General features: G+C 41.8%; 1 protein-coding gene across 1 annotated transcript in view; it reads left to right on the forward strand.

Moving 5' to 3' along the window:
* Nucleotides 1-8,627: 8,627 nt before the first annotated feature.
* HEPHL1 (hephaestin like 1) overlaps nt 8,628-18,181 on the forward strand; it is a 33,576-nt gene continuing 24,022 nt past the window's right edge. The window contains exons 1-2 of the mRNA XM_027883306.1: nt 8,628-8,797; nt 17,230-17,474. Coding sequence (XP_027739107.1) covers nt 8,628-8,797; nt 17,230-17,474 — 415 coding nt within the window. The remainder of the gene's footprint in view (nt 8,798-17,229; nt 17,475-18,181) is intronic.

Here is an 18,181-nt window from a genome sequence, read left to right on the forward strand (position 1 = left end):
TGTCCAGTGTATGCTCTTGTCATTCCTCAGTGCTGTAATCCACTCTTTATATTAGGTGTGGGCCTGAATTGAGCTAAGGACAAGGTGTCCATTAACTCTGGAGATGGAACATCTCCAGTGGCTGGGGAGAAAGGCGAGAACCTGGGGAAGTGTTAAGAGGGAAGACACTGGGTGGAGACTACCATAAAAGAGGTAGGTGAGAGATGAACCCACACACATTATTAAAACAAGAACCTGGAGGGCGTCCTTGTTAGGCACGTCTCACCCTGTGCAATGCTGGGGCTTTGTGCCTGTGTCTTGCCCACGTGGTGCCACAGAGAGACAATGACTGAGGATGTCTATGACCATTAGAGGGAGCTTGGTGAGAGCCTGAGGATGAAATGCAATCCTGGAAAGAAGAAGAGGTGCATGGAGAACAGCTGGTTCAGCATTTTAAACCTATTTTTAATATCCTTGAGATGCTTAATGAGATAAGGATGCACTTCCCTATGATCGCCCAGAAACATTGCTGCCTCTTCCTTGAAAGAATTGGTTTTTGCAAGAGGCTGAGATTCTTTTAAAAATAGTTCAAGAGTTTAATTACAGTGCATGTCTGGTGGTAGTTTCCATCAGGCATCCTCATCCCATGAATAGTTCACCAAAAAAAATGCAGCTGATACAGTCCAAAGCAGGTTTGCTAGCTATTATTAAATTAATTGGATGATTTATTTGGGAAAAAAGCTAACAAGAAAACCATTTGGATTCATACAGCAGTCAGATTCACCCAGGACATTGCAGATCCACAGATGGGCTGAAACAGACTCTGAAGGAGGTGAGGGATGAGGATTCCTGATTGCCAGGCTAGCCCGGTACTCCCTGCCCCAGGATCTGCCTCTGCGACAGGTCACACTCTGAAAGAAAGGTGAGATGGCTCAGACTGGTACATCTCAACTCAGAGTATTCCACTCCTGCTATGCTACTGGTCTTGATCATGCTTCCCACTCCCTCATCTGAGCCAGCACCAGCCCTTGCACAGCAATGTGTGAGAGTTTTCAGCATCTGGCTCAGATCCACTTGGTTTTTTCACATTACTATCTGTCTGCCTCTATAGTCAGGAATTAGATAAAGGAACAAATTACTGTGGAGCATCTCATCATTGCATAGATTCCTTAGACTCCATAGATTCCGTAGACTCCTCTGTGGTGTGCACTCAGCCCCTGGCACCTGGAAAGAATGGAAACTAATTGTGAGAGACTCACTAGGTGCCTGGGAGGGAAGAGGGATGAGCTGTCATCAAGCCCATGCTCATCTCCTTCCTGCTGAGCAGCTGATTGAGAGCAACCTGTTACTACCAGGAATTTGTCTTACATATCCAAATATTTTAAATTAGTTTTGGAGTGAAATATTTTCAGTACTGGTGGTTGCAGAGAAAAACTTCAAAACTTGATTTGTTCAAAAATCAGAGGCCAAAGAGGGAGAATTAGCTTACTAGCTTTTGTAAAAAACTTTTCCTTTTTTGAGAGCCTGACTTGGGATTTTTAAATACCTCAGAACAGTGACATTGTGCTTTTTTTGGCTAACAGGACACTTTTAAAAAGCAGCTGTTGCAAAAACCAACCAGTGTGCGGTACATTACTACATGCATTGCATTTGTCTGCATTTGTGCTCATTTCCCCTCTCTTTGTCTGGTTGATCTGGCTGGTAAGATTAGGAGCACTGCAGGGCAGGGAGGATCCCTGTCTGTGTATTTGCACTGTGTCCTGACACTTGTAAAGGAAGCGAGTAATCATCACTCTTGCTGCTTTTATGTCTCCTTGCACAATAGAAATAATTAATAGTAATAGCAGTGCTTTGCCTATCTGCGGCTCCTTTCATCTGAAGACCTAAAAGTGCTTGACAAGCATTAACTAAATTAGCTTCCAAATACCTGGAGAGGGAGTCAGATATAATCATCTCCACTTTTCGGATGAGCCCACAGGAGGAGAAGCTAAGGCTAACTGAGGGCTTACAGTTAGTCAGCTGAAACCATGTTTCCTTCATTGGGGGAACTTGCTCAGCACTTCTGAGGCTCTGGCTGTTTCCTGAGGTGACTAAAGGTGGGGTTTGGTGTTCACATTTTTACTTCCAAAGCATACAGACTGTGGACCTGTGTGATCTGCCCCAAGTCCTGCACGAGCTGGAGGAAGCATTTCAGGCACTGTTGTTCATGAAGTTTCCCATTTGAGCTCCCAACCTGGCCTGGGAAAGGAGGAGGCTCTGCTGACACCATGTTGGCAAAGCCAGGGTGCCTCTGTCTAAGTTGGTCCTGATTTCAGAAATGTAAGCGGACTCCAGCACAGAAACACTCTAGCTTGCATCCAGGGGTGGTGCAGCTGTATTTGTATCATACTTATATTTGTATCATACTTATATTTGTATCATGCCTTTCACTACATAATACTTTGGGGAGAAATATGGACCAGAGTTGGCAAATTTCATCAGTCTTGTAGTGTAGGCTTACAAGGCCACATCCCTGCTACGGTGTTCACAAGCCCTTACTTGTAAAGAAAGATGCCAACACTCCTGACCCAGCTCTGGAGTTTTAAATGAGTTATCTTGTCTCCTACATGTCTCTGCTAAACCTCTGCAGCTCCCAGGACTGTACTCAGCAGGGAAAAGGAGAGCTGGGCAGAACGGAGAAGAAATTCTCAGTAGCAACTGTGTAAGACTTGGTATTAACACGGAATAATAAAACAAAGACAAATGCTGTCTTGAAAGACCATAGCAAGCTCTTAAAATTGATAACTGGACTGGTGGAAGAGAGAAGTTTTTTTCCATAGACTACAGAATTTATAATGCCCTAGAAATTATTTTCCTTTTTAATATCAAACCTGAAAGTTTCCATTCCAGGAATGGCTCTCTGGCTGTAACACAGGCTCCTTCAAATAGGAAGTAGAGAGTCAGTGAAGAGTGCTCCTTATTGCAAAGCTTTGTAGACACAGATGAAAGACACCAAAAGTGTTGGCAGCATATCCCATACATCACATAATTTCACTGTGGGTAATCATCCAGGTTTCCACAAGGTTGTGACATTTTCCACACTTTCTCCTTTTCAGGCAGAAAAACAGGACAGAAGAAGTTGTCTGGACAACAGGTAACTCCTGTTAATTCCTCCACCACACACAACACACTCGCATTTAATCAGCAGACCCCAAGCAAAGTTATGAGCCTGCTGGGAGTGTGCAGGTTAATAGCACTCTTGGGGGTATCTTGCCCGGCAGAGTTGAGTTTGCAACAGTTCAGAAGCCACTTGTACAGATGCAATCACATAAATTCTTCCATTTCTGCTCACAGTGCTCTTTTCTGCTACCTGCTTTAAATAGCCCTGGTTACGTTTCCAGTGCTGGGGTTTATTACCACAACTCCCCTATTTACCCATGGAGAAAATGAGGCAATGATCTCATTGGAGGGAAACAAAAGGGCCACATTTCCTCTAGTAAGTAGGTCAGTGCTTTGAGACGATGGAAGAGGTTCCCATGATGCCCATGGGGCATCTGGAGGAGGCTGGGCAGGTAGAGGAGCTACTCAAGGGAGAGCCAAAGTGGACCTTGGCACTGGCCCTTCTGGCAGGCAGCAAAGATGGGTGTGAAAGGGTTTCACCGTGCAACCAGTCACAGCATCATTTCCACCGCAAAAGTCCAGTGAGACCCTGGTCTCCACCACCCTCGTGCTCAGGGGAAAGGTTTTGGGGCAGAGGGGCTGTTGCTTTGCCCCCAGCTCTGGACAGGGAGTCAAGAGACCAGGCTGCCTTGCTTCCTGAGCGTCTTGTTTGTATAATAGGGTTAATAAACATGCTCTGTCCCACAGTGCTGACGTAATATTAAGCTCTTTCATGTTTGTTAAGTACTACAATGGGCAGCACCATAGAAACCCATAAATAATATACCTTGAAGTTCTGTTGAGGTATTAGCCTTGTTTTAACAGTGCAGATATTACATGAGTTACCACACGCAAGAAGCTTCTCTTAATTAGGATCAAAACGTCTTTTTTTTTTTTAGCTTTGTTTTAATGGCTTTTGAGGATGAGCACATTTCACTTGTCCAGCCTATTTGGCAAATTATTGTAATCTCTTAAAACCTGCAGCTTCTTTCAGTACGCTGGTAAATGCCTTCCTTCTCATCCTTGCATTCCAAAATTTCTCAAATTTAAATATTTTCAGGTTTTTTCCCAATGTATAATTGGTTTCTCTAGACTCTAAATTTGGCTATGATACTGTCCTTTGTTCCCATTGTGGCAGATATTGGGTGTGGTTCAAAACTTTGAGAAGAATCTGTGTGCTGCTTCTGATATAACAGAAGCCCTTTTCCCCATTTCACATCTTGACTCAAGATTTGTCCACAACTGATAATGTGCCAAAGTAGGTGTTCTACAAGGAAAACATCTGCACAGAGAATATTATTCTGCCCTAATGATCTCCAGACAACCATTGTGGTGAATGCCCAATTGTGACCCTGAGCTGGGTACACGGACTGAGCCCAAGTGGCTGGAAGGAAATGCCATGGAGCCATGTGGGCTCTGACATGGGAATCTGGAGGGAAAGGTTCAGTCTCCGTCCTGCCACAAAGCCTTCTGGGCAGATATGAGTCAGGTTCATTGTGTCATGTGGAATATGGGTTACAGCTGTCCTTCTCCCCATTGATCACAGATCCTTGTTATTCTTGGAGTTCCCGCAGCTTTTTTGTCTTTCTGCCTCCAATAGCTTCAGTGCTCAGACTTGGAGTGCTCCTGGGAAGTGCTGTATATGCCAAGGAAGCCTTTCTCACCATTCTATCCAGAATTGTAAATACGAGTTGTTCATGTCTTGGAAGGCAGGTGGTTTTTGAGATTTTCAACCTACCAGTATGAACTCAAAAGATTTAAGTCACTCAGATACACCTTGTGTGACTAACCAAGGTAACATCAGGTTTACATTCTCTCATGACTGCTTCAACTCAGAAAATTATTAGAAAGTGCAATACAAAGTGTTTTTCAGCAACGTACTATAAGACTTTTGTATTTAGTATGTGTTCATGACTGGACAGCATGGGAAAACTGATGAAGGGAGAGGATGTCTTGATTAAAAAAGTGATGTGAAACTTATGAGCTGAGTTCCCAGATGTATCAAAGGCACTCTTTGTCACCTTGGGATGGCCGCTACAGGCACAGCTCCAGGGTTGGTGGCAATACCAGCTGAGGGTGATCTTATGCTAGAAATAGACGAATTCCTAAACCTGGATTGCAATGGAGACACAAACCAACACAGCAGAGGGACCAGGAAGGGACACCTATAACTGGGAATTCTACTGCTATCAAGAAGTAGCAGAGGGAACGGAGTAAACAATCTGCGTGAACATCAACTGATCCTCTGTTCAATGGGGAATGTAAGCTGGGGTTCAGTAGTAGGCAGTCTTACTAAAATGCTTCTTTGTGAGCTACCTGATTTCAAGGAACTGATCAAGATCACTTCATCCAGCATCTCTCTTTTTTGATTTTATGGCAATCATAAGGTTACCTTAAGTACAATAAAAAATCACTAACATTAGTTGGCACAAGTCTGGTCTTTAGTGCACTAACTTAAGATAATTGTTGCAATCATTACTATTGTACTTGAAAAGAAAGGTCTATTGGTGATGTTTCAGGGCTCATTCACAAACTGGTACTCAAAATGTTCACTCTTCAGACCTAAGAGCATTGCTTCTCATTACAAAATTTTGAAACCCAGTCATGCTCTAATTTTAGCCTTCAGAGGAACAAAAAGAGGAACAGGTACCCAACCCCTTCCCTGAAAGGATCCTGAACAAAGTGACAAACTTAATCCCATTACCTCACCGCTGGAGGGGAGCTTCCCAGAAATTTTCCTGATGCAAGGGCAAAACAGCTTTTCTTTCATCTTTTTCTGAGTCACGCCCACAGCACCTCTCCGGAATGTAAATGCGCCTGGGTTTAATGATGTGACAAGGTAATTAAGTGTTAATGTGTGGACGCAAAGGGTATACAAGTTGCCAGATCTAGTAAGTGCCAAAGCCAAGCTAAGGCGTTTACCAGACTTACTACATATTACTGATATAGGGTGGTAATGCCCACACATTATTTCAGTTACATAAATAAATTTTATAGTAATAGACAAATAAATTAACTTCTTATTTGAATTTTAAATAGTTATTCTAAGAAGAAAGCTACCAGGACCCAATCCTGTGTGCATGAGAAGCAATAGAAAAACTAGGACATAGCACTATTATTAATTAAATTACTATAATGCAGTCAGGTGCCAGCTCAGAATTGAACACTCCCCCCTTCTAGTCCCCTACAGCTTGATGTTCTTGAGTTATAGGAGTCCAAATATACAGAAGTTTAGTTAAACATATAACAAAGTTCTTTAGTTGCATAAAAGCAAACAGACAGGAGGTCACAACAAAAGTGTCTGGATGAAATTTCCCTGTACCTTAAATGTCTCTACTGCCATGTAAGTGGCTGATTTAAGCAATTGAACTCCACACAATATTGTTCAAAGTGCACTTTACCCTTTAAATAAACATGTTTTCTGTTCAAATGCAAAATGCTTACTACTTTATGACAATGAATATTTGCATAACAGAGGCACCCTGTTCTGAGTATGCAAACTCAAGCGCTTGAGTGACAGGACAAGAAGTTTGTAGCTTCCCTGAGCTCAAAATAGCTACTCCTCTGCAGGAGGGTCCCAGGCCCTGTGCAAAGACAACAGTGGGGTTTTGTTAACCTTCAAGCATCACCTTGACCTTTTTAAAGCTCCGTAGCCCACCAGCTGGCCTGTGTGTCCCACCCCAGAGCCATGTTTGATGTTTATGCCACCATCTGGAAAAGCTCTGCCTGTCCTGAAGTCATTGTCTTTTCTTTTGCTTTCTAATTATGCCCTTTAGAATCACAATACTTTTAATTGTTATCCTTTGTTGTGAGTAACACAACAAAGTGGCACAACAAAGCAGTAAAGATGAAAGAGTTTTTAAGTATCAGTGTTTTGGAAGAGAAGATACAGACTGGCATGAGAAGCCAAGAAGCTGGGCAGCATGTGATTTGCAGCCGAAGAGTGAAGAGATGAGCAAGGTCTCCAAGACTATTCGGAAGACTGCTCGTGCTGAGGATCAGGAACTCTGTACAACATCTGTTTTGTCCTATTACCTCTCCTCCTTCTCATTGTTCATCAGTTAACTGACATGAGAAAATGAACATCAGCATGTATCAGAGAGAAACTTTCAGCTGAAGGACTCTGTTTTCACAGCTATGTCAAGCCGAGCACTTGCAATTGCCTGACTGTATCCTTGCCCACGTACACTGGTCTTTCAGTCCTCATAGCTAAAGAGAGGCAAAGCACTGCCTTAAACAACCAAAAGCTTCTTTAGCAAAATACTCCATGTGTCTGTGTGCCTTGTCTCTTAAAGTAGATGAGATCTACCATGGAACAGGTGGCTGAAGGCTGGGCTGCTGTGAACCTCACCTGTTTTTTGAGTGACTTCAGAGACACCTGCACACCAGTGAGGGAGAGAGGTGTTCAGCACAGCTGACTGCATGTGCAGGCATCGCTGTTGCGTGCCAGGAGGTGAACCTCACACCACTGCCACATAAAACCTCCTTCACATCACTGAGCTGACAGTCTTGGCTGACAGCATTAAACCTGTGACTACCAAATCCACTTGTGAAGCCTCTTGAACCCCTAGCCATGAGTTACCATTTAGGAGGATGAGGTCAGATAGTTCTGGAGCTGAAAGGGGAATTTCACAATTGTTCAAGCTTGTAATGAGTCTCAAGAACTGTATTCCAGACCTGCAAGTGTTTTATGCCTTTATTCAGTTAAAAATTAGGAAGAAAGCAGTATAATTTTGCAAAATGTCTTGCCATCTAGGTCATATTTTTTGGGATGTCTCCTAAGTTTAGAATATACTATCCCATCAAGTATAAGTTTACACTGGGCTTTGCCAAGACGGTAACACAGATACCCTCTTAGAGGAAGTTAAACTATAAAGGGAGGGACTGATTTTCTAGACAACTACATATGCAAGTTAATTAACCAAGGTTAATAAAAGGGTGATCTTTGTGTGTCTGGATTCTTGGGTGTCCAAATGAAAAGACTTTATAAGAGCTCTAATTTCCAGGAATGTTTGTAAAAACAGGCTTCGTTTTGGCCTAAACAGAATATATTCAGATCACTTGCAATCTTAATAAATGGATCAGAAAATCCAGACATGATAAAGAAATCAAAATAAATTTTTTTTTTTAAAGGGTTTTTACAGGGGTGTCAAAACCACCATCTGCCTCAATATGCCGTACCGTCTACTCTGGAAAAAAGAGGACAAAAAAGCATCCAAACTTCTAAAAACCACTGACTGGCTTCTAGCTTGGGCAGGTAAGTGAGCAATTTAAGCACTCACCAAAGCATTGGCAAAGGTCCTGCCATGACAGCAAGCTCCTGCCTAGCCCTGCTCTGCATAGCCAAGCTCTCTACCTATCCCAGTGCTAACCTGCTGAAAAGGAGGAGCTTTGCTCTGTCCCTTCCTTACTTATAACTTCTTGAGAGCTGGGAGGGAGGGAGGGGTGAGCTCCCTGTGGTGCATCCTGCTGCTGCCTGCCCGCTGCCAACCTCGCAGTCACCACCACAAATGTCTCCTGAGCAGCGTGGTGGCTGCCTCTGCGCCCTGGGGTTCCTCTGGCTGCTTGCAGTGGCAGAAGCAAAGACCAGAACATACTACCTGGGAATTGTGGAAGAGAACTGGGACTATGCACCATCTGGGAAAAATCTGATCACTGGACAAAGCCTCTTAGAGGACAAGTAAGTAACTGGGGGCTTTGATAAGGTGAAGGTGTATCAACAGCTCCCAATAAAATTGGTTAATATGGTTAATATCACTGGAAATGTTGTAAGATGGCCATTTTTCTTAGTTTTGTTCTGATGAAATTGTCATAGTTGAAATTTCAGCTTTGAGGCAGGAGTAGACTTTGATTGACTTCTCTTCCATCACAGTTGATTAAGCATAAGTTGATAAGTATGTGTGCATTTGAAGGGGATGTTAAGGAACTCATATTTGTCAAGAAAGCATCAGGTAGTGGGCTTAAAATCTCCTGTGTGTCTTTCATGAAGAGGCAGGTATTTCTGGGGTATCCAAAAGCAAACCCCAACTTTGCTATAATCAAGCACAGGGTCTTGCAATAATACACAAAAATCTGTTTAACTGGCAAAAGATTTTAAGTTTTCTCCCTGTGAGATGATAAAATTTGGGGAACTTGGTATGATATTGTGAAATGTGTTTAGTACCTACGAATGAGATACAAGTCCCTATATCTCTGAAATGTATACAGCTGGGGGGACGTCCATTTAGGAAATCTATTTGATAGATGCTTATATATACAACAGTGAATGGTCAGACAGAATTCCTGGTGATGACTGAAACTGAAGGAGAGCCTAGTTAAGCACTGTGATGAACTGTACCTTGGCCAGTGGAAAATAGGTGTCTGTTCTCATGTGTACACTTGGGGTTGGCTGTGTGTTCCTCCCACACCGGGAGAGCAAACCTGGACATTGGATGGAGGTGGAACTGATCCTTGGTGCCTCTCTAAAGAATAATTTGGGGTGGAAAGGACCTTTAAAGGTCGTTTAGTCCACATTCCCTGCCGTGTTTAGAGACATCTTCAACTAGATCAGATTGCTCAGAGCCATTTCCAACCTGACCTTTAATGTTTCCAGGGATGGGGCATCCATTACCTCTGTGGGCAGTGTGTGCCAGTGTTTTACCACCCTCATTGTGAAAAAACTTTTATCTTATCTTAATTGACTCTCTTTTAGTTTAAAACCATTACCTTGTACAGCATAGGTTTCAAATGTGTGGGAATATTTGTAATATTTCATCGTTATCTTTGACATGATATAGTTTAGAGGTCCTTCCTCTGAATCTAAGCTTGGGATTGGTGTGGGAGCTGTGAGTGAGTGAGGAGGTCCTGGTGCCCATATCAGATGTGGAAGCACACTGGGATCTGGATGGTGCATTCCAGGAGTTAGAAAATGGAAATGTGTTTTCTGACTTTTCAGAAACTCCCAAACAACGCTGAACTTTCCTCTAGTGGCCAATAATTTCTGAATCACTCTCAGGTGCATTTCATAAAGAAAATTATTTTGCCACAAGCAGGAGGGAATAAAGAGTTTTATTTTTCAACACAAGTTTATGCTTATACTTTTAATAAATAAAGGTCCCAGTTAATATCTAAGTCAGTAGGTGTCAACCTTTATAGGGAGAATTCAGGAGAATAGTTTGTTCTCAGCCCATGAAAACAAGCTTTTCTGGCAAGTTTATTCCTCATTTGTGTTAAATACTTGAATTTCTCAGTTTCCTACTCTTTATAGCAGAGGATAACTTTCTCCACTCACAAAACCAGGAGACCTCTCATTATAAAATAGTAAATCCACTCCAATACACTAGACAGATTGGAAGCTGTTCTGTAAATTGTACTTCTGAGGTTGTCTGCACTTTGCGTTCCCTGAACATCCAAGCGGCACATTTACTTTTAAGTCTGTGACACAAATGCAATGCCTTTCACAAAGCGGCAAAGGGAGGGAAGATGGCTTGTGTCTTCAGTCATCACTGTAATGTAATAATTACAGAATGCTAATTCCAAAGGATTTACCCACAGAGGATTTTAATGTGGACTGTACATTCAAGGCTGAGGAGCTGTTTGCCGTGAACTCCCTTCATGCAGAATAATGAAGTGATTCTTGTCATTACATTGTTCCATTTTCAAATTGTATTGACTAGAGCTGGAATGAAATGCTTTATTCTGGAATAATAGTGTGTCTGCATAAGCATGTGGGTTAAATACTGAACCAGTAATGACTATTTTGACTATTCGGTTCTTTAGGATAACCTCTAATGTAAATTTAATGGGCTACTTTTCAGCTAATTAATTGGTTCCTATGGATGTTATAAAAAATGCAGTTCCATAAGCAAAGTTTAAAGATCATTTCCCTGGTAGTGACAGGAATACATTCTGAGCCAGGTGTGTTCTGCATCAGCAACGCTGTGCTCGCTGAGCCTAGCACTTCTCACCTTGTGATGCATTCTCATAGCACCCATCTGATGGGGCACTATCCCAGTTCTATTGAGAGGCAAGAGAAGATAAAGAGGTTGCAGACAAACTGATTATCTTTAAAAGAGTTGGTGCATACACATAAAGGAATGCACCCTTTGATTCCAGCTAACCCACAGAGATATAATCAAAACCACTTATTCTTCAGTACTTAATGAAAATCCTGAATTAGCAAGTCTGCAATGGAAAGTGTTACGTTACCTGGATCAGACAGTGACATTTAAGAGGTGGTTTTCAATGTTGTTGTGCCAAAGTCAATAATACCTTCCTCAGCCCTCGGTTTTTAGAAATAAAGAGGATAAAGAGGGCTTTGGTAGCTGAGGTATGGGGCTGGAAATCAGGTGAGCTGATTCTGGCACCAAACACAGCTATGCTGCTCAGTTCCTGCTGTGCTGGTGCTGAGTGAGCTGCCTCCAGAGCCAGGAATCCTAATGCTGCATCAGAACCTCCATGGGTGTGAGCTGAAAAGGCTGCTTCTCCTAAGAGCTGATTAACCCAAACCCAACCCTGTGTTAGCATAACTATTCTGCTTGGATGATAATTTTTATTATGTCTTGCCTTACTCTGCTGCTCAAGGGCCAGTCTGCTGCTTGCACAGAACAAGTATCACAAGTATCTTGCTGTACATCAGTACTTTTTATGTAAGGAGAATAATGAGGCTGTTCACCTCTTCCCTTTGACTTGTCAATTTGAGGCCTCAAGCTGTTCTACTAATTCTCATAATTTGGAGTGTTATGAATGAAATGAACAAATTTCATTCTCTGTTTTTCCTTCAAAATTTAAACTTACATTTTCTGAAGCACAAGGGCCTTTGGAAGTCACAGATCCAAACTGTAGCCACTGGGCATAGGTGAGCTGGGAAAGTGTTCAGCATCCCTTCCCACCTGATATAACCGGTGAAAGAGTTGGCATCATTAAACCATGCTGGACAGGACACACAAAGTGCAAGGTGCTGTCAGTGCTGCTGGATGTGCTGCAGATTTGGTGAGTTAGGTCATGGGTATTGCTGCAGTAGGAGGGTGAGCTTGGATGTTGCCTGTCCCCTTTAATGGTCTCATGGGAAATGACCTTTCAAGAGGAATACACCTAGGTGTTGTGCCTTGACAGGCATCAGTCATTCTCTCCCTACTGTAGCTCAGCCTTCAGGATTAAATTTTAGCTGATAATTGCTTTAAATTTATTTGATACCAGTTTAATCTATGGATACTTCAATCTTGCTCTGCTGGTGGTAGATGTTAGTAAGATTTGCCTGATGTAACAGCTCACCCCTTTTCTTTGGAACACCAATTCTACATTTATCTGGGCCAAGTCTTGCACCTAACAACACTAACGGGTGTTTTTTGTTACCACAGCATCAAACACGTTTTGAGCAATTTGCCTGTGAGAAGATCCCACCCAGACAAATGACGGTGGAACTGTCGTCACAGATGCTAAACTAATGGCTGAGTCACTATGTGGCCAAATAACCCAATTGCAACAGCAGAGATGATCATTGCGGGAAGGGTCAACATCAAAAGGGCATCCAAGGTGAAATCCTGGCTCTAATGAAGCCTGAGAGGAGTTTTATTACTGACTTCAGGGGAAGTACAAGTTTATTGTAGGAGAGAAGCCATCATACCACACTAGTGACACCTCAGAGTTTCATCTAAGATTTTATTAATTTGATTGACCTTTTCCATGGCTCGTGTGGGTCAGAAAAAGCCTAAAACATTCTTTGAGGACTTTGTGTCTCTCTCTTTTGTTGAGGACACACAATTTACTACTTTGTTGTTTGATGCTTTGTGTTCAGGGCACCATCTACAAAGGTGAGTTGGCACCCCCGGTCCCCCTCCACTGGCCATTCCTGAAGAACAGACACTGCACTGACCTTAGCATGGGAGTCAGGGTTTGGCAAAGGGTTACCCTAAATAGGTTACATGACCCAGGGGTTAAAATGATAGGGGTAATCTGGATCTATGGGCACTATCCCTGCTTACTTCAGCCACAGGAAAAATATGAATAAAAAACCTGTTATAAACTCAGTCACTGAGTATATGAAGAGGATAGAGAGTAAGGAAGGTTTCATCACCAACAGATTTTAGGGAATAAGCCCATGAAGATACTTCTTTAAATGTTTGCCAGTGTAAAACCTATGTGACTTTAGAGGAACAATAACAATAAAAGAAAGTTTTCATTTGCCTGCAGTTTTACCCAGGACCGTACAGCAGGTATTGGGAATGTTAACTTCAGGAGAAAATTTGGGAGTCCATACCTGGTAGTTGTTCTGAATGCTGATTTTTTGCCACTCAGTAGTGATTACAGCAGCAAACAAACTCAGAAGGCTTCAAAATTCTATCAGAAAGGATCTGTCTCCAGGCTACTGGGGAGCTGTTTGCTTGGCCATGCACACTGTAACACAGTGCTGGTGTAAGCACCTCTTGGAAAACATAACATCTGTTAAGTTTTAACCTTAAGATCAAAGGTAACATAAACATAGTAAAAATCATGGCAAAACAGTTCTTCAGTGTGATAAAAGAAATAAGTGGAGAAATTACACTTCACTCATGATCCTGTCCTAAATCATGGTCCTTACTGGAGACAGCAGATTATCTGCATTTCTAGTCTTGATTTTAAGTAGAATCTATGTGAGACTCCTGTTTTACTCCTTCTTTCATTTGGAAAAGACTTACTGCTCATCATTGCAGGGACATGGATGTCTGTAATTATGTTAACACTTATTTTAAGAAATTAGAGTTAATTCCCTATTAATAACTCCCTGTTCCATTAATTTGTGTTGCCAACTTTTCTTGGAGCTTAGGAAATACTGAAAGTGGTCAGGTAGCAAAATGAAAACAGGCACAAAAATAAAGGCAGGACTGCATGGCTTTCTTACTCTGAACAAGATTTTTTAAGCCCTAATTTGCAAGCCTGCTTATTTCTGTATGTAACCTCAAGACAGCCCTGATTACAGGGGATGAAGGAGGGAATTCAGGAAACTTTCATGGGTACAGCCCCAGAGGACGGAGTATTGCCCTTTGCTATTAGGAGAGGAGCTGGCAGAGTATTATGTGCAGGCTAACAACTCAGTTGGAGGGAGATAGTTAAAATTTAGAGCAGCAGTTCTTACATCTGCACAAGACCAGAAAGATGAAAGTGATTCAGGCAGTGATACCACAAAACCACCAGGAGGATGAAACAGTTTGCAGTGAGAAGGGGAGTATGAAGAGGGAAGGAGAAGATTTGTCTTCCTGTGACAAGAGAGGAGTGACAGATAAGAAACATTTTGGTGTGAGCTCCAGTGTGGGTATTCTGATGATCCTTGTGGGTCCCTTCCAACTCAGAATATTCTGTGATTCTCTGATTCTGCAAAGGACTTTAAGCACTGTAATGTGCAGCCCAGCAACACCTGTAAAGAAGCACAAACCTACCAGCTACTTGCACTGCTGAGGTGGGCACCCAAAATCCTCCTGGATGAAATGGGGTAGCCTGGGCACCTAGAGAGGGACTTACAACAAACAGTGGGCCCTGTTCTCAAGTACTGAGGGCAACCAAATAGGTGTGCTGAAAACACATGCCCCTGTACATACAGAGCATCACCTATTCTGTGATTGCTGCAGTTGATACCTATTGCACTGACAGTGGGCTCTGCAACTCTGAACAAGCGGATCATTTGAATAGGCCCCTTTCAGAAAACTGCCACTGAAAAAGCTTCTTCTCCTGGCTCCTAGATGGCTTTAGGTAGGAGATAAGCACAGATCCAGATATTATAGCATGGCTTTATATGAGAAAGTCTCCAGTGCTTAAGCCTAGAGGGTTTTTTTTCAGGGTAATTTCTTGAACTTCAGTAATTAACTGCATGTTGGGATCCCTGATCTATGCATTTAAAGGAGCTAGGCTCATGCTAAGCATCAAACAAAGCCTCATCAAGAAGTGCATTTTTCTGGAGTACAATTCTCCTTTTTCAGGAGAGACAATGTATCCCAAGTGTGTTATGGGAGAATGTGCAAAATTGTCTGGCATGAAAGCCAAGGGTATAAAGACACTGTCGTCATGGGGGAAGTATGGTGCCATTGCAGCACCTCATTTAAATATTTGATGGCTGATGAAATTGGAAAAAAAAAACCCTCTCCTGAAAAAAGGAACTTTTCAAAAAATCTGTTTGATATTTTTCTAGAGAAAATTTCTTATAAGCTGTTAAAAAAAATCAATTCATAATTCGAACTAGGGCATAGCCACATGAATACATTGCCAGGAGGTAAGGAAGCATGTACATTTACACTGAACTCCTACTGACACCACCTACCACTGTGGTAAAGACTCTAGTAGCAGCTCTTCCCCCCAGGCAGTGGAAGATATCTTCTCCTTGGTGAATGTGGTGTGACTTGCTATGTGCACAGATAGTTGCCACAGACATGCTAATTCTGACATGAAAATCCAGATTTCTTGGCAGCTCATTCCTCAACCGTGCTTTTGGATGTATTTATCTGACATATGCTTTTCTGTGAAGAAGCAGACTGAGAAGCTTCTGTCCCTTCCCTGCCATCCCAGCTGACTGTTTCTGCCACAGCAGTATCATTAGCAATGTTTTAATTTGTGCCAAAGCTTGTGGCTTGTTATAAAACACATGTTTTAAATGAAAAAGTATTCTTTTTTGGAGGCTTTTATATCTGGATCAATTCAGGGGTGTGTTTTAGACAGTGACCATGGAGGTGTAATGACCACATGGGGGTTGTTGTTAATTATGGTATCCTAGAAATCATGGAATCATAGAATGTTTTGGGCAGAGAGAGTAGTGTGTCTTATGGTGAAGAACTTACATCAAATCATACCTTTCAACTCATGCAATATCCACCACTTAGGTTGCTGGAACTTCACAAAAGCATCTGAAAAAAGCTGGTTAAGTGGGTGAACTGACCAGTCTCAAAATCTCACAATGAATAATATGAAATTGCTGTATTTCTGCCAGTGATACTTCAGGAAAATTTAGCTTAGCTTTTTTATGAGTTTGTTAGGAACCACGAAAGTTAAAAAATCTTCAGGGGATGAAAAAGCTCATGGAGCAGTCACCTTTGGTGAAATTGGCCATACAATCCACTGCTGGTTGTGTAGCAAAGTGCTTCATTTCTTCCCTCATTGTGTGGGATAATTAGGGATTATCAGCTGTAACCTGGAGAGAAGCAAAAAAATGGATTTTAAATCATCACAGCTGGGATTAACGTGGGTTGCGAGTATGATGTTACAATTAAATGGGGAGAAACTATTTCCCAGTTGTGTGAGAAATATTGACTGGGAACACATCTGGCCCTGGCTGGAACATTATGTACCTATTGTGTGAGTTCTTGTGTTCAGACTTGAAAAAAGATAGAGAAATACTGGTTTTCAAAAAAGAGCCTTGGGAAAGATTTGAGGCATAAAGAATGTCAGTGTGCTTGATTTGTCCAGAAGAAGGGTAGGAGGCAATTTAGTCAATTAATTAAAACATGCAGATTTCTGCATAGAAAAGAAGTTCTTGATGGCATGTGACTCCTTTGTTCTGAGGGAGGGAACCAGTTGGAGTGTGGAGCTGGATGATATTAGACTGCAAATGCAATTCAGACTTCAAAGCTTTTAACATATTAAAAGCTATAATATGTTAACCACTGACCATATGGTGGGTTCTCCATCACTTGAAGTTGCTATAAACACAGATTCTGGAATGTAGAAACTATGCATTTCATTCAAAACACATTTAATGTTACTTTGTTCCAGAGTCAAACTCTCTGATTAGAGTTGCTCTTATTGGTTTTTGAAAAAACTTCATTTGGGTTTCTTTTCCTTCTAAACAAGTCATGCTTTCAGAGGTGAGGTTTCTAATCTTCAAAAGAGGGAGAAGCTGCCAAAACTGTACAGAAGGTCTTGAGTGGCCAGTCCTCAATGAAGACTTGTAGCAACTGTGGTAAAGAGCAGACCTGCAAGTAGACGGTTGTTATTGTACAGAAAGGGGCTTGGACCCTGCTAGTCCTGTCCAGATTTACTTCTTAGCTTTAGTTCCACCAGCTGTGTGATCTTTGCCAGGGAACTATTTATCTTCCCAGAAAGCACTAGTTATTTGGTCAATTCTTAAGTGAGGTTTATTGTCTCTAAATTATTTTCCCTTCCCAACACTAGGTTTGCGAGTGTGTATGCGACAAGAGGAGCCAACCGGATAGGACGTGTGTACAAAAAGGCTATTTTTAGGCAATTCACAGATGACACTTACTCCCAGGAGATCCCCAAAGCAGCATGGCTGGGATTCCTCGGGCCAGTACTGAAGGCAGAACAAGAGGATGTCTTTATCATCCATCTAAAAAACTTTGCTTCCCGCCCATACTCTGTGCATCCACACGGGGTCTTCTATGACAAGGACTCTGAAGGTAAAAGCTCGTTTGCCTTTTCCTCTGTTTTCCTTCTGGAGTAACTTGTATCATGGCTAAAGGTTCAAGTATTTTTTGTTGTGGACATTGGCGTCAGAGTACTTGAGATCAGCCTCTCACACACTCATTAGTAATTGCAGCTGATGAGTAAAACCAGGAACAGCCTCATCTCTTAAAACTTTTTACCATAAACTTTTGATATTTGGGATAAATCCAGTACTGAAACAGGTTAGATGGGTCTTTGTTCCTGAATTATTTTTCTGAATTATAAGTAACCAAAACATCTTCCCTCCTTCCTTTTACCTATTTAGTCTAGTTGAATGGATGGAGTTTTTGCTGCTAAATGTTTTCCTCTCTTTTGGGTTATAACAGACATGATATGGTTTTCAGAATCCCAGACCTATGCATGTGTATCTTTGTTAGAGGATTGCGTAGATTTGCCTGCATTCAGTACCCTCATCAGTTATCTGTGAGAAGATACATAATGTTAGCTGACAAAATGTACAGATGACTGATGAAAATAAAGAAACAAGAAAAAAATAGAACATTTTAAAAGGTTTTTTTACTGATAAAAAATGGATTTTAACTCTCAACATTTTTGTGATGAGATTGCCATAAACACTGAGTTTTTTCACAAATTCTCAGTGATTCTGTGTTTGAGTGCGGTTATTATTTTATAAACAAGTGTTAAAGTAAATTACACATTT

This window comes from Empidonax traillii, unplaced genomic scaffold, assembly GCF_003031625.1.
Source record: "Empidonax traillii isolate 1590-97213 ecotype Southwest subspecies unplaced genomic scaffold, ASM303162v1 scaffold123:size1378231, whole genome shotgun sequence".
Taxonomy (NCBI): Eukaryota; Metazoa; Chordata; class Aves; order Passeriformes; family Tyrannidae; genus Empidonax; species Empidonax traillii.